Source organism: Miniopterus natalensis, chromosome 5 (genome assembly GCF_054644295.1).
Source record: "Miniopterus natalensis isolate mMinNat1 chromosome 5, mMinNat1.hap1, whole genome shotgun sequence".
Taxonomy (NCBI): Eukaryota; Metazoa; Chordata; class Mammalia; order Chiroptera; family Miniopteridae; genus Miniopterus; species Miniopterus natalensis.
In genome coordinates this window covers 80,560,404-80,583,723 of record NC_142085.1, presented here as the reverse complement: position 1 = coordinate 80,583,723, position 23,320 = coordinate 80,560,404, and the positions used below count along the sequence as shown (strand labels likewise).

General features: G+C 33.2%; 1 protein-coding gene across 8 annotated transcripts in view; it reads right to left on the bottom strand.

Annotated features, from left to right (window-relative positions):
* The window catches only part of STXBP5 (syntaxin binding protein 5), a 135,034-nt gene that overhangs the window by 72,878 nt on the left and 38,836 nt on the right, over positions 1–23,320 (bottom strand). For all 8 annotated transcript variants that reach the window (XM_016223926.2, XM_016223929.2, XM_016223927.2 and 5 more), the window contains exons 5-9: positions 22,950–23,084; positions 20,777–20,840; positions 15,890–15,973; positions 11,858–11,981; positions 49–127 (exon numbers count right to left, since the gene is read on the bottom strand). In XM_016223926.2, the coding sequence (XP_016079412.2) occupies positions 49–127; positions 11,858–11,981; positions 15,890–15,973; positions 20,777–20,840; positions 22,950–23,084 (486 nt within the window). The remainder of the gene's footprint in view (positions 1–48; positions 128–11,857; positions 11,982–15,889; positions 15,974–20,776; positions 20,841–22,949; positions 23,085–23,320) is intronic.

Below are 23,320 nucleotides of genomic sequence, written 5' to 3'. Positions count from 1 at the left end.
TCTGAGCAATTACATACAATGAATATTGGCAATGAAGTAAAATCTTACCCAGATCTAGTCGTTTTGAATTCCACCTTGAGGATAGGTTTGCATGGTTCTGGCTTCTTCCCATCCTTTAACTGTTTTCCTAAAATATATTTTCCTGCATTAAATTCTAAAATTCTAAGTTACTCTAAATTCTTACATTGATAGTTTATAAGATGAAAGTGAAATATAATGAAATCCATCATGAAACATTTAAAAGTGATTCTGATAGAAGTATTTAATACAAAATACTTAAAATAATCAAGTAAATTTACTGCTTGAAATTCAGTGCTAAAAACATAAATGAAATGAATAACTCAGTAACAACATTTATGCAATATAATTGTAGTAAAAGAAATTTATAATCTTTCCAACGTTCTTAATTGCAGATAAGCAAAATAAAATTTCAATTCGCTAAATGAATTCAAGTTTTAAGATAGACAAATTTGAGGAAAAGAAATATAAATCACATTTTTACCCAAGTGTAATAGGTTACAAAATTAAACCCTATGCTAATAAATTCATTTATATTTATTCTCCTAAAGTAAAACCCATCCATTGTAATATCTAAAAGGCTGCTAAAATATACCAACCTCTATAAAATGTGTCAGGGACTCATATTGTCCACAATTTTTGATTATTTAAAAATATGTCTGTTGATTTCTGTTATCTATTTCTACATGTGTTCACTGTAGAAACAACTCAGAAAAACATAAAGAAAATAAGACATCAATACCCATTTCTCAGAGATTAATCATTCTAAACAGTATTTTTTCCTTAGATCCTAAACACACACCTCTACCCCAACACTTATTTTCCTTCCCAGTTTCCCCATCCCAGTAGTAACTGTCTCATTCTAATAGACCTTTACATTTTGTTTGCCTCAACAAGAAGAAAGTAAGTTACATGAAGACAAAGGTTTTTAAGTGTATCTGTGTTTTCAGTTGATGTATATCTGGTGACAAACAATGTTTGGCATACAGTGGGTGCTCAATAATTATCTAATCAGTGAATAATTAATAATTTTTCCTTTGGATTAATTCCTAACAAGGGACATCTGAGTAGAACTATATTCCAGAAAGATTGGACCAATTTATAGCTCCATCAGCAATGTAAGTATTTTGCCACACCTTACCCAAACAATATTATTTTTTTCTGATTTGATAGGTGGAAAGGGTATCTCATTTTAATTTGTATTTTTTAATCCCTAAATATTCTTAGCCTTACAGGTCAACTGTATTTCTTCTTTTAAAAATATCGTATATCCTTTACCCATGCTTGTATGCAATCTCTATATTTAAAAATAAATCTAATATTCAAAGGTTATTAACACTGTATCTATCATATATTGCTAATATTTTCCCTAGTGTCATTTGCAATTTTAAAAATTGCACATTTTTAAGAGTATACACACTTAAATAATCAAGTCTATTAGTCTTGTCATGTATCTAGTTAAGAAAATTTAAAACTCCCAAATATCAATTCTTCCAAAATTAATTTACAAATTTAATGTAATTAGAATCCCAACAGCTTCTCCTGATTTTGAATAAAATGACCTTAAAATTCACACTGAGGACTCAAATGTCTATGAATAGCTAAGCAAACTAGGAAATAAGATTAACTTCCAGAATGACACAGTGAGGACCTTGGTGAATTCACTTCCCCACAAAAATGGAAATACTAGCAAAACAATGAAAGTTAAACACTTCAAATGCTGGAAAGTATCCGAAACCACAAAATGATGGAGCACTGTCTACCCAGTAAGAACAGCAGCATCTCGGAGACAAGGAGGGCGGAAACATTTGATGGAAGACTATTCCCATCCCCACGCACCCAGCTCAGTGGCCAGGTAAATATAAGACAAGGTGTCATCCAACACAGAGGACTGAAATTGTTTTGCAGTTCCGTTAAAACCAGCTTCCCTAGACCACAGTCAATATTTTGACCCAATTCGCAGCTCCCTGGAAAACTATACTCCCAAGATTCGGAGATTTCAACTGATACAGACACCAGCTCAGAGAGACAAAAGACCCTACCCTCCGGGGCATCACAGAAACAATAGCAATCCTTTGGCAATATCTAGCTGCCTAAGGCTGTGCTTTCAATTGAAACAAATAAGAGCCTGGACAGGAATTATTCCTGGGGATCTAAAAGGCTGCACAAGCATGCAAGGATGTGTGCCTGCCCAGGAAAAACCTGGGAAAGGAGATGGGTCAAGGTCCCAGGAACTCATCTCTGGACCACTGTGAGACCTTGAGCAAACAGGACTGCTGGCAGGGACCCTGGAAAAGAGGTACTCACACATGGCTAGTAGAAATGTAAAGGATACAGCCTTTTTTGAAAGCAGCTTGAGAACATTTATTAAAAACAGAAGTACAAAAGGACCAATTCCTATAAAATGTGTACAGGATAGTAATGGCAGCATAATCAGTAGTGATCAAGAACTAAAACAAAGTGAATGCCCATTAATTTGGAATTGCTGAATAAACTGTGAAAAACTGTTCAACAAACAATTGACTATTACACAGCCATTAAAATGAAAGAATTAGAACTATGCCAGATGATATGTGAGATTTTCCTAAAGTAAAGTGGATTAAGAAAAGATGCAAAAACCTAATATAATTCTATTTCATGTAAAACAATAACAAAAAAAAAAAGCATGTTTATAAATTGCGTGTTAATATATATGATCTTAGAAATATATATATTTTAGAAGAACACCTGTAAGATTTTTAACATAGTTTAGCTGGTAGGGCAGGAAAGGGGATTGGGCTTCAAAGGTGGGGCAAGTTTGAGGGTGAAGGGACTTGCATGATATGATCTCATCTGTGTATAATGATGTATGCACGTGTGTGAATGCACAGAGAAAAAGCTATCAGCATTTTTGTCTTTCCTTTTTTTGGTTTCATGCTTAGGAATTCCTTTCCCACACAAAAATCATATAAATTGTTTTTGTAATTTCTTGTGATTGCTTTGATTTATTATAATTGATTTCCTGACCTATGTTTTGGTATAGGGAAGTTCTTTTTCCTCTAATTAATATATTACCAGTCATCTCAGTGCAAATTTTATATTTTGAGCTATAACTGCCAGAGAATAAAGTGCACATATTTAAAGCGTACCATTTGACAAATTGCAATATAGGTATGCACCTGTCAGCACTATCAAAGATTTCCCCATTAATATAAAATGTCACTTTCATTACATTAAATTTTTATAAATACATGCATATCAACTGGTATTGGAATATATAATCCTCCCTTAACTTAAGATCCTAGGGTATCACTCCTTTGTCTCTTTACACAGAAATGATGGTACAATGGAATCTTGAACCTTTGGCATCTCAATATATAAGAACCAAGAAGTGACATGTGGTGGAGGTAACTAGAACACTAGAATAAGGGACTGGAAAGGACTGCTGGGAGAGAGGACTAGATTTATTCACCATTAATCCAAGACTAACCATTTTCTAAATCAAACCAACCAATAAGGCACTAGCTAATATTTTATAAAGCACATGTAAATTAAAGGATGTTTACAAAGCTCACCAGATTTCACCACTAGGTGTCATTTTACTTCTTACTTGCTATGTCACCTGAGTAGCAAAAATCTGTGCTTGTTCTTTCAACTACCTGTGAATTACCTTGGTAAGTTGTTGAAAAGAACTGGTTAATCATAAAACTTCACTTGATAAATCACATAAACCTCCACATCACATCTGATTTCTTCTTGTCTCTTACTATGCCCTGCTTTCCACTCTTGTAAACCACCCAGCAACAGTGAATTAAATCGTCCAAGTCCTATTGATTCTAATTCCAAAATTTTATTCATATATGCCCAGTTCTTCCGATTTGCTGTCACAATTGAACTCATTACTTAGTTTACTAATGTAATGGTTCCCTAATTGGCCTTCCACTTCTGCCCCCAGCTCACCTGATGCACAACCATCAAAGTATTTCCAAAATGTAAATGTCATGTTTGTCATGGTAGAATCATTTACCAAGGTCTCCATCATGAAAGCCAAACTCTTTAGCATATTATAACATATATACATGCCTCCATATGTGTTTCTTTGTTTCCTGTTACTTGCCCAAAGGAAGTTTAAACTCTGGTCATAGAAAACTATTCGCAGTTTTCCAAGAACACTGTGTTTTTTTTATGATGTCTTTGTACTGTTTGACTGAACTGACCATTTATGTTCTTTTTATCTCCCCACTCATCCTTAAGCTAATTCATGTAACATGAATTTGTGAAATCTTCCTATATCCTTTATTCAAAACCATACTCACTATTTCTGTATCTACATCAGGCTGATACTGTTGTAATTAACCCAGTTATTAAATAACTGGAAAGGAGCAAAGGGAAGGCCAAATATTATGGGCATGCCATTTGTGCAGCTTTGCCAGGAAGCTGCAGTTTAGATGCATGCCCAGGAAAGTCTGGCTGAGACTGGGAAGGTACTTGCCTGTCAGTCACACCTGGGAACAGGTCATTGGCAAAGTAAGCGTGGCCACTGCAAGCGCAGGAAGATTTGAAATACTTAATCTCCTGAACAAAGGAGTTCCCTCTCTTGGCTCACACTCACAGGCTCTCTTGGTTCTCTTGTTGCATGGGGTGTGCTCTCTTGGCTCCCCAGCATTCCCCCACATGGGCCACAGCCATGGGAGCCCCACACGATGGACTAATGGACTGCAACTAGCCTAATGCTGTCCTGGACCACTATGGAACGGAAATTCTGGACACTTGCTTTGCTTCTAGCTCTGCTGAATGCGAGCTGAGCTATTCCATGACTGGATTAAGGGAAATGGGACTTTGGAAGCTGAAGGATATAATTCCACGCAAACAAAAATCACTCATCCTCCTCTGTGAGTTTCAGAAAGTTATTTTTCCTGAGATATTCTAAGAACCTCTCTCCCACTAGCAAAGGAGAAAGGCCATCCATGCATTTCTTCGATAATACTTTTATCAGCACTTATTTATAATGTGATACAAAAATGGGGGAAAAAGAGAGAACTATGGACATGGACAACAGTGTGGTGATTGTGGGGGTGGAGGGGGATGGGTGGAGGTGGAAGACGCCACAGAGGGGATAAAAGGTGATGGAAAAGAGAAAATAATGTAATGTAGTTTTCAGTTTTATACGCTATTTTCATTCACTGGACTATGAGTTCTTCAAGGACAATATATATTGTCCAGTATTTAATCTCTGGTACAAAGGAGGTGACCAATAAATGTCTATTGAATGAATGAATGAAGATGTATTAAAAATGAGTGCTTACTGAGCTTTTAATTTTGCATTTAGAATGCAGAGCACATTTTCAACTTACATAGTTGAGCAGCGGTTATGTTCTCAGGCTAGAGCTGGATGTCCAATACACTAGCCACCACCCACACGGGACTACTGAGCACTTTAAATGTAGCTAGTCCAAGTTAAGATGTGTTTTACACATCTAATATAAAATACATATTAGATTGCAAAGAGTACCAAAAAAATCAATGTAAAAATATCTCAGTTTTGTATGTTAATTAAATGTTGAAATGACAATATTTTGCATATTTTGGGCTAAATAAAATTTATTATTAAAATTAATTTTACTTTCTAAAATAAGAACAATTATTTAGAAAATCACAGAGGTAGAAGTAATTTGTAGAAGAAATGGGCTTCGGAAACAAGTTATAGAGGAAAAGAAAGGGCCCTTGGAACTTAGAAGTGAGGAAGATAAAAGTGACACATCTAGGTGTGGGGGGTATGAAGGAGGGGAAGGGAAAGGCGCAGCAGACATGCTCCTAGGAGGGAGAATGCAATGGGGCCTCCTCCCTAAGGGTTTTCAGGGAGATTTTAGGGGAGGTCCCAGGGGAAGATCTCAATAGAATACTAGGCAGCTTTCCAGGTGTGTAATTTCAGGGTCAGAGTCTCCAGTGATTGACTGGCTGGTGCCAGGACAGGGAGTTACTATCCAATGCAGCTGGTCCTGAGGTCAGCCTTGCTGTTGCTTGTCAGTTTTTGCTGCTTTTCTCACCCTGGAGCTGAAATACAACTGAGGCCTAGGTGTTATCTCTAGGGAGGAAACGTCAGGGGGTCTAAACCAATGACCTGTTTGTTTTTACTATTAGTATGGTTACTAGTAAATTTAAAAATTATACATACAGTTCACATTACATTTATATTGAACAGTGATGTTCTAAGAAAACAGTGATTCAAACTGAGGAATCACATTGTTAATACTAGTCTGAAATGGGGAGGGTATTCTCTCCTTAATGAGTGGAGATCAGAGTTGATTTACAGCTGGACTGGATACACATACACAGCTGGTTTTTGACTCTTGGCTAAAGGCAGTGGGCTTTATGATATGGTTGTTCAAGGTCGAAAACTTCCCAAACTTCCCTGGAGATTCCAATGTAGTAGCTTTACTGAAGGTTGGCAACTAGTGTAACTGGCTTGGTGGCTTTATCATTTAAAAAGCCTCCCTGAGAGTTTCTCTTTGCATTCCTAGAAGTCAGATCTTAGATCTTGGTGGTTGGAGCTAGGAGGCTCAGCATAACTCATGTGTGCACACAGGGCTTGTATATGGGGCATCTGTCAGAATGCTGCATTCTCTCTCTTCTGCTGCAACATAACCTCTGACTTTAAATAAAAAGCCTTACTTTGAGTGTGCTCTGTGGAGTTTGGCAAGTCCTTTCAAATATATAAAATGGGGTAAACTTTGCAATGAACTATATAAGGCACTAAAGCATAACTTTATTATTTATTGAATTTTTATGCTTTAGGTGACTCTTAAGAGATTAAGAGAATTATCTATATGCCACATCCTTAAAATATTAAAATTACTTTTATTTATGTGCACTTTATTTTTTCTTCAGCAATCCTTAATAGAATAAAAGTTCCCCAATCACAGTTTATTCCTTGGTACATTTATTGATTGTACTGATGAATAAGCTCCAGAAACTAAATTTTAAAATGTCATTGCCTACAGTGGACACTTATTAATTTTGACCATCTAGCATCACCATTTCCTTTGAGAATCATCTGATTCTGGTGAAGATAATCATAGAAAATCTACTCTACAACCTCTCTCTCTCTCTCTCTCTCTCTCTCTCTCTCTCTCTCTCTCTCTCTCTCTCTCTCTCTCACACACACACACACACACACACACACACACACACACACACACACACACACACACACACACACACACCTGTTACACGGCAGATTCTGTGGGGCCTTGGGCCAGCAAATCCCTTAACCATGGTAACTGCATGTGAGCCATGCCATGACTATCAAATTTCTCCCCTTCTAAACAATGAAAGCCCATCTATCATAGAAGAGAAACAGGCCAAAAGAGAGAGAGTAGCAGAGCTCACCACTTAGACTCCCCTCACAGAAATACAGATTTACAGCCCACCAAGACTAAATGACTTTGCAGAGTCAATAGACGGAACTAAATCTGGCTTAATTTCCACATATGCACAAAACCTTATACCTCATTCAATCCTGCTATTTTATAGATAATGTAACTAAGTCCCAGAGAACAGTAATGATCTCCACAAGGTTTTTTACATAAAGCAAAGCTAGAATTACATTCCAGGTTGTTTGATTGCCAGGGAAATGTTCTTTGATATTCATAAAAACTAAATTAAAGAGAGCTATCATTTTTTGGTCTGTTTTAGTTAATAAAAAAATCACATATTGAGTAATTTCAGACACAGAAATGGACACTTTCAAAAAATATTACTATCAACCATCTTGATACATATAATAAAAGTATCCTACATTATATCAGAAAATTCTTAAATGAATTCAAATTATTCTCCTTTGCTGGCCATTTTATCTCTATTGAAATAACTATGTCCCTCAGAATGAGACCACTATCAAGCAACTTTAGCAATGAAGGATGTCATTCAAGGCTAATGACTGAACATAACTAGCAAATCTAGAGAACTATGTCATAATTCAATTATAGTTCCAACACTAGGACATCGTTTCTCAAAGTGTATTTCATGGAACCTGAGAGAACCACAGATGTTCTATACATAAAAGATACTAAAGTCAAATAGGTTAGGGAAAAGCCACATTAAATAAGTGAATATATAAACTAATATAAATAATAAATATTAAAAAATTAGTAATTGTAAAATATACTTTGGGGAATACTACACTAATCTAACTCTTTTGGTTCCACCTTACCAAGTAAACGACATATCCAGATTTATATTTACTATAATCACATATATATAGCACATCACAATTTCCAGGTACTTTCATTTTAATTATTATCTCTATGTAGAGAAGAGAATGCTGAGGTTCAGAAATGTTAACTGACTTCCCAAAGTGACAGAGCCAGAAACTATGGAATCAGGGCTTGATCACAAGTCTACTGGCTTCAAAACTCCATGTTAGGCTGATGTAACATTAGGTCTTCAAAAGAGATTCTTCAGGACATCTTAAGGTATTAACACTAAATATCGTATGGTAGGAGTCTTAAAGCACAATCGGTTACTGGCTATCAAGGTAAGTCTTTAAGAATAAGATACTTAATTATTAAATGGGTTTAAATATGAAAAAACTCAAATTGGACAAAATTTTTAAAGTTTAGTACATTTAAACTAACTTACCATAACTGTTTGCTAGAAAGTAAGAGCAAGAGACCACAACATTTTAATTATTGAGGAAAAAACCCCTAAATTTAGTAATAGTAATGAGGGGGAAAAACCCTAAATTTTAATCCACCAAATTAGATATTTAGTATACTGAAAGTTATAGATAACAAATATGGTATATATAAGATATGTGATACTTTATAATATAATAACATATTTTTGTACTTTAATGCACACAAGTGCACTTAGTTTTGCCACTGAACTCAGCTATCAACATAAATTTAACTTTGGTAGGTTACCTACCACTAGCAGTAAACATTACTAACTGATGGAAAGAATTCATATTTTATAAAGAATATTTCTGATCACCTACATTTTTAGACTACTATACTATGCAACAAATGCCACCCCACTTTTTAACACCTGCCACAGAAAAATTTTTCTTCACTTACATTTTGTTTGGATTCTAACATTGAAAAACATTAAATAAAATATTCTTTCTCTTGTTTGTTTAAAAATAATTTTAGCTAGTGATCCTCTTTTGCTAAGATACTACATACTCTGCAGAAACTTATTTATGCCACTTCTGAAAGTTGGCTTTCAAGGACATAGGTTTTTGGTATGAAAATAGAATCAAGATTAAATGGAAAAAACACCATTTGGCAACCATCACAGTAATAATTCAGCCAAGAAACACCATCAGATGCTAAAATCAGAAGGTAAAGTTTGATGAGGAACAGTATGTTTACAGTCCCAAAGTACTCCTTCAAATCAAAGTACTTACTGATTGCAAATACAAATAAAAACACTTATTATTAATTTCAAAGGGACAAAGAATAATGTTATAATGGAGAGACCTAGCAGACAGAAGTTTAATCAAAAGATCACACCAATATGTGACAAATCAAACACAAGTTCCACTTGAAAGGATGCAAAAAGAACACATCAATCCTTCTGGGATATTCCTGCCAAAAATGCGCAACCTGAATCCAATAATAAAAAACATCAGACAAAACCAAACTGAGGTATAGTCTATACAATAATTGACCTATATAATATTCAAAATTTGTCAGTTATGAAAGTCAAGAAAAGCTCAAAAACTGTTCTACATTGAAGATGACTGAAGAAACATGACAACTAAATCTAATTTACATATAGATTCTTTTGAAAGAAGGCAAACCTTGGCCCAACTGGTGTGGCTCAGTGGTTGAGTGTCCATCTATGAACCAGGAGGTCACGGTTCAATTCCCAGTCAGGGCACATGCCAAGGTTGCAGGCTCGATCCCCAGTAGGGGGTGTACAGGAGGCAGCCGATCGATGACTCACCCTCATTAGCCGATTGATGACTCACTCTCATTACTGATGCCTCTATCTCTCTCTCTCTCCTTTCCTCTCTCTGAAATCAATAAAAACATATTTTTTTAAAAAAGGCAAACTTTGGTGATACAGTAAAATGCCCTTGGTGTGTAAGAAATAGATACTGGAATATTTGGGGGGGGGGGAGGAGTGTGAATGGGCAATAACTTGACCACTTCCTTTCAAATGATTCAAAAAATATTTTTGTACTATTCTTACCAAAAAAATTAGATAAAGTTAAAACTGAAAAACTAATATGAAGTATTGTTACTATCTTCAATAACTAGTTTCATTTTCTTCTGGATCTGACAGGTTTCTAAAAGATCATCTACTTTTTTTTTTTCTGGATTCCTAGGTTCCAGTGGATTTGGGAGAGCTTAAGATTTATGAGAATTGGGAACCTAGGCACTAACAGAAGGAAGAAAGAAAATGTATTAAGAAAAAAATGGAACCTACTACCATTAGGTCTATCATCTGGATACATGTACAAATAGATCTATAGCAAATATTAAATGTGTGCTTTTCCAGAAAGATGCCTGCTACCAAAAAGCAGTGGTAACATGTATCACAATATGTGGCTTCAAGAATTGCTAATTTTACCAAAAAACAGACAAGTCTGTTTTCCTTTATCCACAGGTAGATAAAAAAGGTTTTAAATTTTACTGTTTCTTTAATTTCTACATTGCAATATTTCAGAATGTACCAATTTTTTTAAAAGTAGGCATTCCTATTTTAAAGCAAACAATGAAATATTAGCAATAGCTACAAGTATATTCTTCAATATGCTACCATTTAAAAAAACAGTTTCTTTAATATGATTTCCCAGAATTTGCTGGGTAAGAATTTCTCAGGGTGGGGTTGGAGAATGAAGATTGGTAAAGACAGACAAATTCCTGGACTACACCAAAAACTCAAAGAAGGCCTTCATAATCTGTTTTTGATAAATCCCGCAACAGTATCTTCTTTCAGGTTTTGTAAATACTACTTGTGCAGAAAAGTGTCAACATAGCAGGCCTGAGACTGCTCTCTAGAAATGGCTTGCAACGTTAGCTCTTGGTTGGCATCTGGTAACCTGGCTTTTGAGATAGCTCCCACCATTCCCAGTCTGAAGGGTGGCACACTGTGCCTAAGTTATCTGTACAAACAATGTGGTTTACGATGAATTCCTGCTTTTCTTATGGGAGTCTGAAATTTTGGTATATGCTAAAGCAGAAGGTGCCTACAAATTGATTTCAATAAAAACTCTGGACAAGTGAACTCACTAGTAGAAAACATTTCAGGTATGTGGTAATAACTCATTGTTAGGGGAATTAACCGTGTCTTGTGTGACCCCACTGGTAAAAGACCTTCAGATTTCACCCCGTGTGCCTTTTCTCTTTACTGATTTTGCTTTGCATTATTCTGCTGAGTCCTGTGAGACTTCCCAGCGAGTCATCAAACCCAGGGTAATCTTGGGAACCTCGACACTAATGTATAAAATTCCTTCTGCAGAGTTCCACGTATTTCAATAAACTGTTATATATACATTAACAACTTGCAAATTGATAACTTTAAGACAACTAAAGCTTAAAGGAAGGTCTATGTTAGTCACAAAATTATTTACTTTTTGAACGACTAGTAAAACAATATCCAAAAAATAATTTAACATTCATTTTCTCAAAGTTCAAATTAGCTATTTCAACTGCAAATATACTTAACTTGAGATTTTATTATATGGTTATTTCATATTATTTCTGTATGTTTGATTATTTTTAATTCCATCAAAATTAGATCTATCCTTTTCCTCAGAAACAAACAGAAAAATAAATCCAAATGCATACACAAAACAGTTTACAGTCCATCACAATTTAGGTAGTGTTTAAAAGTGATACATTCTTACCATGTGGAGTGATTGTCTGTACAGGTTTAGCAGGGGACCTCACATTCCATATAGTCAAGGTGCCATCTGAGTGACTGCAAATAAATTGTTTTCCTTCATGATGCCAAGCCACAGAGTGGATAGCCTATAGAAAAGAGGTGAAGAATTCCATTTTTTAAAACAAAACTTTATTTAAACACCAAGCTATTCATAATTGGTATTGTAATTAATTTTCATTTAGAATATTTTGTATTTCTGAAACTGATGACAATATGTTAACCTTACATTCCTATAATAATTTAGCCCTCTAGTAATACAAATGAGAATTTAGTATTGACACCATTTTGATTCTCTTTACTTTATTTACTCCCTAAGCCAGCATAAGGAAGATATAATAGTGGTGTGTGTGTTTGTGTGTATATTATAAAATTTAAGTCCAGGAAAACAAAATGTATTCTTATACTCTCTCAGAAAAAACTATACCTAAACAAATTACCAAGTAAGTAATTACAACCAATATTCCATGGAAAGACTAATTACATTGACATAGAACAAATTTTTTAAATTAACTAAAATTCTAAGAAAACGAAATGTAGATTTAGAGTTAAGATAATTAAAAATACCTCAAGTTGACCTTCTAAACATGTTATTTATTTCTCACAGTAAGTACTGAAGCAATTTTTAAAATCTGAAGAGACCCTCTTTTGACTAGAAATTTATTTTATATCTTTAAGTCAAAAAGGATCTGAAAAATATTTTTATATAACCAAGTATGTTTTCCTTCAATTTTTTGTTCTAATTATTTTATTTTTTTGCTTGCAAAAAAATTTTTTTGTCACTCTCCTAGATTCTTTAAATTACTTCTTTTCAGATCAAGATGATACACTTCTAGTTATTTATAGTCAATGAACTTTAAAAGCTGCCCTACTAGAGTGTCAGAATTGCAGAGTACAGCACAAAAACCATGTAATTAAAACTTAAGAGTTCCACTTATGTACAAAGTCAACATTTACTATGATTTCATTCAATGTTCACTCATTTGGATTCCTCATATGCTTATAAATTTAAGTTAAATGAAATAATTTAATACTATGCATCAGATTAAAAAATTTAAATGACAATGGATAAAGGACAATCAGAATTCTTCTAAATGCCAATATTTAACACAATGCTTTAGGTTCAAAGTATCTCTGAAATATTCTAAATAAAATCTTAAAACAGTAATAAATTTATTCCAAAATACATATGACATTCCACAAACTCAATCTTAAAATAAGCAATCCCTTAAAGATGAATCATTTCTGCAAAATATGAATAGTGCTAAGAAGCTATTCACAAAGGTATTTAAATCTATCTTTTAAAGTGATAAGGGAAATACAAGAGAGGTCTACATTGTTGTCTGAAACCCATAAATAAGAAAATTCTAATTATATACATAGATATGTACATTTTCATAAATATATATTATGTATAAATAGAAAACTAATATTTCTAACTTGCCAAAGAAAATAATATACATATTTATTTAAAAGTACCTTTTATTTATTAAGATAGTAAATTATTAAACATTCCAAAAATAAATACTAATTGTAGGGACCAGTGGTTCAGAATTATTCTGGATAACAATGAGAAAAATATTATAGAAAATACCCCACTAAAGAAAAAAACAAAATGAACTTTACATGCAATAAACATGAACAGGTTTTTCTATTATTTCTGCAATTTTCTAAATACAAATCAAACTTGATACATGATCTCACTGTTTCTAAAACTCTCTCTCTAATGCCAATATATATCATACTATATGTTACATATGGATGTACATAAGTGTAGTATAAGTATTTATTATATATTTTCATGTAGCATATATATGACTGTAATATACAAAGTATATGTATGTAATATATGCCACATATAAATTATATATGTATATATCATACAGTTATACTTTTTCATTAGTGTTCTTGGGGAAATGAAGTAGAAATCTATGCAAACAAAATGGAAACAACAAATCTCAGTAACCAAATCTGTCACATGATCAGAGTCAAAAGATGAGTTAGGAACAAACTGGAATAATTCACTGGAGAAGGTATGAGATATAAAGTAGAAAGCATTATTTGGGGTTGAAGAATTTTGTGTGTAAGTTGGCTTCTTTTTCCCCAAGAGAATATAAAATTTCCAGGAGATTCTAAAAAGGTTACATGATTTTTTTAAAATGGAAAAGAGATGATTAAGAGAAATGGGTAAGAGAGAGCTCAAGGGCAGAATAAATGGAAAGCAGAGGAGCATAATAAATGAGAGGTGTACAAAAGTTGTGGAAGAAGATGAATTCAGGGCAAAGAGAAAAAAATGGAGAGGAGGAGATAAGATGATATAGCTATTGAAATAAGCCACAAAGGAGCAGTATATAAAATTCCAAAAGTTCTTTAAAAGATGCAGTGTCTGACCAAAAAAATCTTAACTATAATAAAGCTCATGAAGCAGTTAATAGCTCAGGAGTGTCACCGTATTTTTATCTTTGGTAATTTTAAAAAAAGAACTGTCTACCCTGACACATTTTTTAAAAAGTAATATCTAATTATTACACTTGACAAAAGTACTACATATGATGCTTTCTGCTGTTCTTACCAAATAAGTGGATATCTTGAAGAATAATACTCTAGAAAGAGAATACGCTATTTATCAAATTTAACACTCACTAACCCAAAATAGTGGCAAAATTGAATAAATTCCCTACCTGCTGGTTTTGCAAATTAATCAGTTATTATTAGAATCGCTTAACACTAAAAGTTGTGTATATATATCTTAGTGCAGCTGCTCTTATGTTACACATATACTGATTAACATTTTTAGCAGACATCAGAAAAAATTTGTTCTTCTAGAAAAAAAGATTTATTTAATATTCAATTCAAATGCAACACTGATTTCTAGTGTAATTATATATTATTGCTGAAACCCTTAGAAACATGTGAACAAAATGATAACAGAAAAATAATTAATTTTATTATGTAGACTTTGATTTAATATTGAAAAGCTCTAGTTTTTTTTGTTATTCTCATGTAATCAAATAATAAGGTAAATGCTTAGAGCACTGAATGAATTATTTCTTGCATATATGAATAATCCATTAAATTGTGCAGCTTTGGCCCTAGTATCTTAACTTGTGAACATTTCAATATTAGTTCCACTATAGATGTATAGTAACACTATATAATTGAACAATATAATTACTGAAAAATACATTTTGTAAGATAGTTGATAAAATTATTACATGTTGAACATTCAATAATTTACAGTTTTTTTCTCTATCAAGATTTTAAACAGGCATACATTACCACTCTGCAGTAATAGATTTAGGTCTTGCATGTCACTGACTGCTAACATTACACACACTATATTCCACCTGAAGAAGAGCAACAGCATTATCTATGAAGTAATCTTGCTAAAAGCAAAAAATGAACCTCAATTTGGTCAAGCCTCAGTAAACTATCCAATTTATAGGAAATAGGGTAAAAAAAAAAAAAAGTTAAACAAATTGGGAATGCAGCCAGAAAAATCCATTTTTGGGGAGACATTCTTCAACAAATAAATGGCAAAAAAGAAGAAATAAGGTAAGGAAGTGAAAAGAGTGAGAGGAGAGGTCTACAGTTTAAGAGACTTTAAAGATTTATCAATCACAATTGATCTATATTTGGGTCTTAAAACAAGCAAACAATAAATGTCTACAGCATATTATGATCATTTGTATAAAAAAATACAATATTTATTAATTTGCTTGTAAATGTATAGCATACCTCTGCAAAAATACATGAAAAATTGGTAACACTGGTACCTGTGGTAAGAGAATTGAATGACCAAATGACAGGGTTGGGAAAGAGATTTTTTTATTATATCTTTTGAACTATGTGAATATATTATCTAGTATAGAAAAAAATGTGTATATTGCGGTTACAAAGATTGCCTAAACTAAAATCACCAATTAAGTTCTTAGAAAAGCTGCTATGAACTAGAAAAATGACAAAATCTTTTGATTAGCAAAAATAATGTTATTACCTCATCGTACGTGTATCTGTAGTCACCTTTCTTTGATTTGAGGTCCCATAACACTACTGTTCCAGATTCATAGCCAATCAAAAGCTGTAATAAAAGAAAATGCCACTTTACCTAGGAATGATATTAATCATATGAAGCATTTATTTTCTGACAATAAAGATAACAATTATCATTAATATGTAAACGATATAAAATTATAATATAATTGAACATCTGCATTGCTAATTACTAATCACGTGGATGACAAATGAGAATACCACATTGCATATTTATATGCCTTTGATGGTTAGGGACTCAACATGTACTAGTTTTCTGAAAAAGAAAACTACCATTTTGAAGTCCTCAGTGTACATTTTTATTAATATAACATAATAAATTAGCAATAATAAATTAATATATTTATATGCTTTAGAGTTCACAAACTTTCCTAATTCAACATATTATCAGGTAATCTTATTTAAATAAATGAGATTAGTTCCAAATTATATCCAGTCTAGATTCTTCTCATGAGATTTAGACTCCTAATTTCAGTGGCCACATCTCTTATCTACTCAAGAAGAACCACAAAGTAAATGTGTCCAAAAGTGAATTCATCATTTTCTTCCCTACCCTCCTCTGGTATTCTCTGTTGCAGTGTCACTCTCATCATTCTTTACCTCAACTTTCATTAGGATCAAAGGCAAAAAACCTGGGGGTCATCTTAATGCTGGTTTTTCCCTCCATCAGATAAAACCAGGAAGTAATTTTAAAATTACATTCTATCATTTCTCTAATTTACTTTGCTCTTGCTCTTACTCTTGCTCTTGCTTTTGGTTCAAGACACAAAGATGTCTGGAGTGATCATTTATAAGGTATATAAATGTCTAATCACTATGTTGTACACCTGAAACTAAATGAATATAGTACTGTATGTCAATTATAACTGGGGGGAAAAAGACACAAATATCTCTTCTGGTCTCCTACTCTCCCTGATTCTAAGTCCTGCTCCTTTTTTAACCCATTCCATATTGTAGCCAGACTAATAGTTCTAAGGTGCAAACCTGATCATGTTATGTATGCTTTTATTTAAAACGTTTTTTAGGATGAAGTCCAAACTCAATGATATGACTTACAAGATTCGTCGTGGTCTGTCCTCTGCTTACCACTCCAGCTTCATCCATTACCACACACTTCGTACCCAATATACTCCAGTATATCTTTTAATTCATCGTCTCTCTTATCTTGAAGTCTTTGCACATGGTGTCTTCCTACCTAGGCCACTCTATCTGAATGTCATGTTCTACTTGACTAATTCTACTAATTCTTCAGATGTCCTTATAGCTACTACTTCCTCTGTGAAACCTTCCTTGACCTACCAAGTGTAAGTCATTGCCCTTCCTATGCTCTAACAGTGCTATGTACTATATTTAATCTGAAGGGTCACCACACAGTATAATAATGGCTTTTGTCTTATCTGAATTGTCTTTCAGACAATATTTAAGCAAGGATTGGTTTTATCTTGTTCACCACTGTACTTCTAACATAAGGCACAGGGTCTGATCTGTCATAGGTATTTAATCTTTGTGAATGAATAAATTTCAGAATGGAATGCATGTTCTTGCCTTATAAACTGTTCACTGTTTATCCAACTTCCGCTGTCCACCATCCCTGATCCGGGCATTTTCCAAATCTCAGTATTCCCTCTGCTTGAACCCCCTCCTCTTTTATCTACTAAGCAATGTTCTACTCATTTTTAAGTCTCAATTTAGTTGCTTCCTTGGGTAAGCCTACCCAATTCCTCTAGAAAAACAGAAATGCTCTTCTATGCTAGGACATGCATTTTCATCTATATGTCTCTAATAGCTGCCTAATACATATTAGATACTCAACTATTTGTTTAATGAATACATAAGTAATTAGTAGGTAGTTAATAATCATTTGTGTAATCTGAGATATGAACAAAGTTTGGGGAAGACCCAGTAATTTTAATGAAATAGCAATTTAGTAGATTTCAGACTACAGTGCATTTGAAGGGGCTAGTTACTGAAGCTAACAAAACTGGTTTTCCCACCTTGGTAGGAGCATAGTTAATTTCCATAACCCAAACTCTTCTTTTCTAGGCAATCTTACATATATACACCTTCTGGGAAAAACTGGTATTTATTTCCTTTACCTTTTCCTAGTCCTTCCAAATATCTTGGATATGTGATTATGTCATTTTCTAACAGGGGAAGAGAAGAACTTCAGAAATAAAAAGAGATGAAAAAAAGATAAAATTTAAGAATTGATGTACAGTGTAAACAACACTGGATTGTTCAGGTCACCAGTAACCTTACCTCTCATCTTAGATCTGCCACTTAGTAGCCATATAACTTTACAGAAAAAATTTTACCCCTCCAAGATCTTAGTAACATTAAAGGGTTATAGTACACAAGAACCCTTTAAGTCTGCTCTAACACCCTAAGTTGTAAGAAATCTGTGCCAACTGGTTAGACTTTCATCTCCACAATCTCCTAAATATTAAAAAATAGAAGACCTAACTTAAAAATACAGTACCTAAACTTGGAAGATTCTTTCAATGCTTATTCCTACTAGAATATTTTATAACTCAGAGATGTTAAGTGATTTATTTAGTGTTGACTAGTTTCCTTTTAACTTACTCTCTCATAAAAAGCATCAGTGGGGTACACTGAATATACACACAGCTCTCTACAACATCAATAGCTGATCTATATCTTACAAAGAAAATGAAGTATAATGGAGAGGACTCTGGTGTTGAAATCAGAGAAATCAGTATTCAAAATCCCAGCTCTACCAATATCTCATTTTGTACCTCTTGACTACATAGTACCACAAAGTCTCTGCCTCATCATCTGTAAAATAGGGAAGATATCTCACTTAAATTTGCTTGGGGGATCAAATGAAATGCTGTATATAATGTGATAAGTATAGTGCCTGAAACAAAGTAAAATTCAATAAACAGCAGTCAATATAATCTATTTTAGCATCTTAATATTTCAAAAATGTTTGAATGAGATTAACTCTGGGAATTAAGGAAACTAATATACAGGTTTCAAAAAATGAGGATGATATAAAGAGTTATATATTATCTATGCAATGGATTAAGTATATTATATATTGGGCAGTTACTACTTACATTATACATTGAGTACTATGAGAAATATAAACTTACATAAATATTATCTTTGTGTTCACAGTGTTTTCAAGTTGACATATACACAAATTTCTAATACAAGGCAACATATGGTGGTAAATACTGTAAAGCTTACACAAATAACATGCTAGTGAATTTGGAAGTGGGAGAAAGCATTTTCTATCAGAATGATTAGGAAAAATATCACACAAAAATATATTTAATCTGAGCCTTAAAATGGGGATAGGCATTCATGGGAGAGAGAATATCATTAAATAGAACTACTACCTGAAAGAATTCCAAACAGGGATTCATATAAACAAGACATGGAGGCAGCAAAGAGCAGCTCACATTTGGGAATCACTAATTATTTGCTTTAATATAGTATTTAGGTAAAGATGTTCTGAAAGATAATGAAGCTCAAGGCTATTTTTAAGGGAAATTTGTTAGTGCAGAACCACTGAAAGTTTTAGAAGAGGAGAGAAGATTAAAATGGCACCCTGGGAAGACTGAAACAGAAATTATTCACGAATGGGTTGGAATGCCTTTAACTGCCTTGGCCCTAATGAGATGGAACAGAAAAGAGACATTGCAAAGGAAGGATTTAAATGACTTAGTGACCAATTTGAAGCAGAAGGAAGGAAAGTTTTCAATTCTCCCCTATCATGCCTCTCTCACCCAAAGGCTTTCCTTTCAAACAAGTATCTTATACCAAAGAAAATATAAGTGAAGATACGGGTCACTGTAACTTGCTTCACGTAGTTTCTCTCAAAACATACAATTCTGTAATTAAATATATTTTTTTATTGATTTCAGAGAGAGGAAGGGAGAGGGGGAGAGAGAAACATCAATGACGAGAGTCACTGATCTGCTGACTCCTGTACATCCCCCGCTGGGGATCAAGCCCACAACCCTGGGATGTGCCAATTTTGTAATTGTAAGCCAACTCCAGTACAGCTACCCTTTTGTTTTCCCAGTGGCAAATAAGAGAAGAGTGTTAAACAACCTATAGGCTTGACCGCTCCCACTAAGTGAGGAAAGAAAAAACCTGGGTAAACTTCACAAAATTCATGTTTCATTTCACTGATTTCTGATACTGACAGAATTCCCTGGTATTTACATAGGCTAACATCATAAAATTATATATGTAGACATTCTACCCTTAAATAGAACTACCTGAAAGATTGGTTGGATTAGAAAATAGAAATTCATGGAAAAGGAATTATTATTTTAATATATATTTAACAAAACGAAATTAACAATAGCTGGATAATGACTGCATAAAACTGGTTTTTGAGTATAAAAAATTAAGTAACATTTTAAAAATTTCTACATTATTAATCTAAGCTATTTATAAAGAAAATTTAGGGAAGATAAGATATAGAGACAACTCTAACATATGATTTTATAATAATTGCTACAAAGACTGTGCAAATAAAGTGCTAAAAAGAATTCAAAACCAAAACAGGTTTTGTGAAGATAAAGAGAAAATCTGGGGAAATATTTTGAATAAGCAAAAATAAATTAATAACCTTTAATTGTTTCTATTAATCTTAACTTTTTTAAGGGTTTTTTTTTTTCCTTAAAAATTGTAAATGATTCTAATTCTTTCACTTGCTTTTCATAATGTATAAACAAGCCATACAACCTTTGTTAGTAACCTCATCTTTGCAAGGTGTGTCTTGAATAGTTTGTATATTAAAAAAAAATCATACATTTAGGTAATAAATATATTGTTTAGAAAAAAATTCTACCTTTCCTTCATCCATTGGATTATCACTTATATGGACAACAGGTCCTGGATGAGATTTAGATGACCTAAAAAAGAAAAAGTTAAGATTTTTTTGGTCAGCTAAAATTTTTAATACAATTTTATATGCATCACAATAAGAATAATGAATGGAAAATAAAGATATATTTATAAAGGATGTAAACATTTCAGTATGTGATCAATATATAATAGATGTTTAGCTCTTACTATGAATCAAAATAGAAATCGAAGGAAAAACAGTGACTATGAAGTTGATATAAGCAAAATTTACAATTAAGTACACTGTGTATAGGAAAGAATCTTCAATTTAGTATTTTAGTACAGAAAATCTATTCTCATATAGAATTCTCAGACTTAATATTTTACAATAAAGCAGCATCTAAAATATTGCTATCTTATTTTACTTAATTCTAGCCTCCAATTAGGGCATCTTACCCAGTTTCATAGTGCATACCAAAAATAGAAAAAATTCTATTATGTTTTAAAAAAATATATTCAACAGAAGTAATGTCACCTACACTTGTTCAGAGAAAAAGAAGTCGTTCAGATAAGAATGTAGAAGAGTTGAAAGACCAGTCGACTTCATGAGAACCATTTGTGAAACCACACTAACACCTACACTAGACCTACCCACTAGATGCTGTCATCAACTCAAACAACAGACCACAAAAAGCCACACCTTTTATCAAGGGACTGAGATATGATGATAATGTTCCTGACACAGGAAGGAAAACCAGGCTTAATACACTATTACAGCTGCACATACAACTACTTAAGAGATATGCCACAAGTTTATCGTTATGTCAAACAGATATAAAATCTGTAGAGTGCAAAAATTGGATTTGCTTAAAAACAGAAACAAAAAGAAACTGAATATAAATCTAGCTCATTTCCTTACATTTTGATTTTTATGTCTAAACTATATAAGAAAAAACTAAGAGAAATAAGATTCTAAGACAAGAGTAAAAAGTTAGCACTAAAAGTTGGAATTCTTAAGGCCCTCCAATTCACCCAGTTTTTATTGTTATTGTAGAATAAAAACAATCATCATTATATCAAAACTAAGGAAACTTAACTGTTAAATTACTTTTGCAATGTTACATGGCAAACATTTAGATTACATTTGTTAATTATTAAAACATATCAAGCAGTAGTTTAGATCAGTGTTTTACAAACACTGGTTGCAACCCATTAGTGAGTCATAAAATCAATTTAGTGGGGCATGACAAGCATTTGAAATAAAAAGAATTACAAGATCATTGGTTAATCTCTTCCTGCCTGCCCCCTCCCCCTTCCCTCTGAAATAGGTCAGTCTGTTGCATGTTTCAATGTCTCTAGATATTTTTTGTTTGTCAGTTTATTTGTTCATTAGATTCCACATATAAGTGATATCATGTGATACCTGTCTTTTTCTGATTGTCTTATTTCGCATAGCTTAATAGTGGGGGGAAGGCCTGGGGAGAGGGCCGGAGTGGGGTTGAGTGGGTCAACGGGGGGGGTAAAAAAGGGGACATACGTAATAATTTCAACAATAAAGATCAATTTAAACAAACAAGCAAAAGAATTACAAGATAAAAAAAAGAGAGAACTCATGGACATGGATAGCAGTGTGGTGATTGCAGGGGAGGAGGAGAGGGAGGAAAGGAGGAAGGGAGGAGGGGAGGGAGGAAGGGAGGGAGGGAGGGAGGGGGTGGAGGTGGAAGAGGGCAGAGGGGATAAATGGTGATGGGGGGGGAGACAAAAAGCGTTTTTTTCACCTAGTAAGAATAATTTTTCATTAAACTTGTGCTACAGGTTTATATATATGTGAACACATGCATATGGAATAAGTGTGTATATATCCCTATATACAGGGTGGGTAAAAGTAGCTTTACAGTTGTTTGTATGGAAAATAATACAATAATTAATAAAAAATAATACAAGAATGCACTGTTTCATGTACTCACAACTATAACCCTGCTTTTGCCTGCCCCTGTATATAAAGCATTTAAATGTACAAACTGACAATAGGACAATACTTACAAAACATTAATCTATATTTAATATCAAGAATGTCTGACAGATATTTAATTCAACATGAATTTAACAGTTAGCTATTATATATTATCATATATGGTACTGATACTTTGAGATACATAATATTTGCTCAAACTCACAGTTCAATGGCTTTATTCCACATAATGACGTAGCCTGAGAGCGTGAAGGACTCCACATTGACAATATGTATGTTTCCTCGTTCAGTGCCCACATAGAGCCACTTACTCTGGAAAGGCAAATGGCAAAATGTAACCCTGCAAGAGAACATATATTTTTAAAAAATTTTTAATGCCTGGTATATTTTATTAATTGTATTTGAGTGTCATTCATGATATACATATAACTTATGAAAATAGATACACAACCATCAGATTTACCTATTCACTGTGATTAGTATTTAATTATACTAACTATGATAAACCATCAGATTTATCTACTCATTGTGATTAATATTTAATTATGCTAACTAAACTTATGCTTATTCAAATAT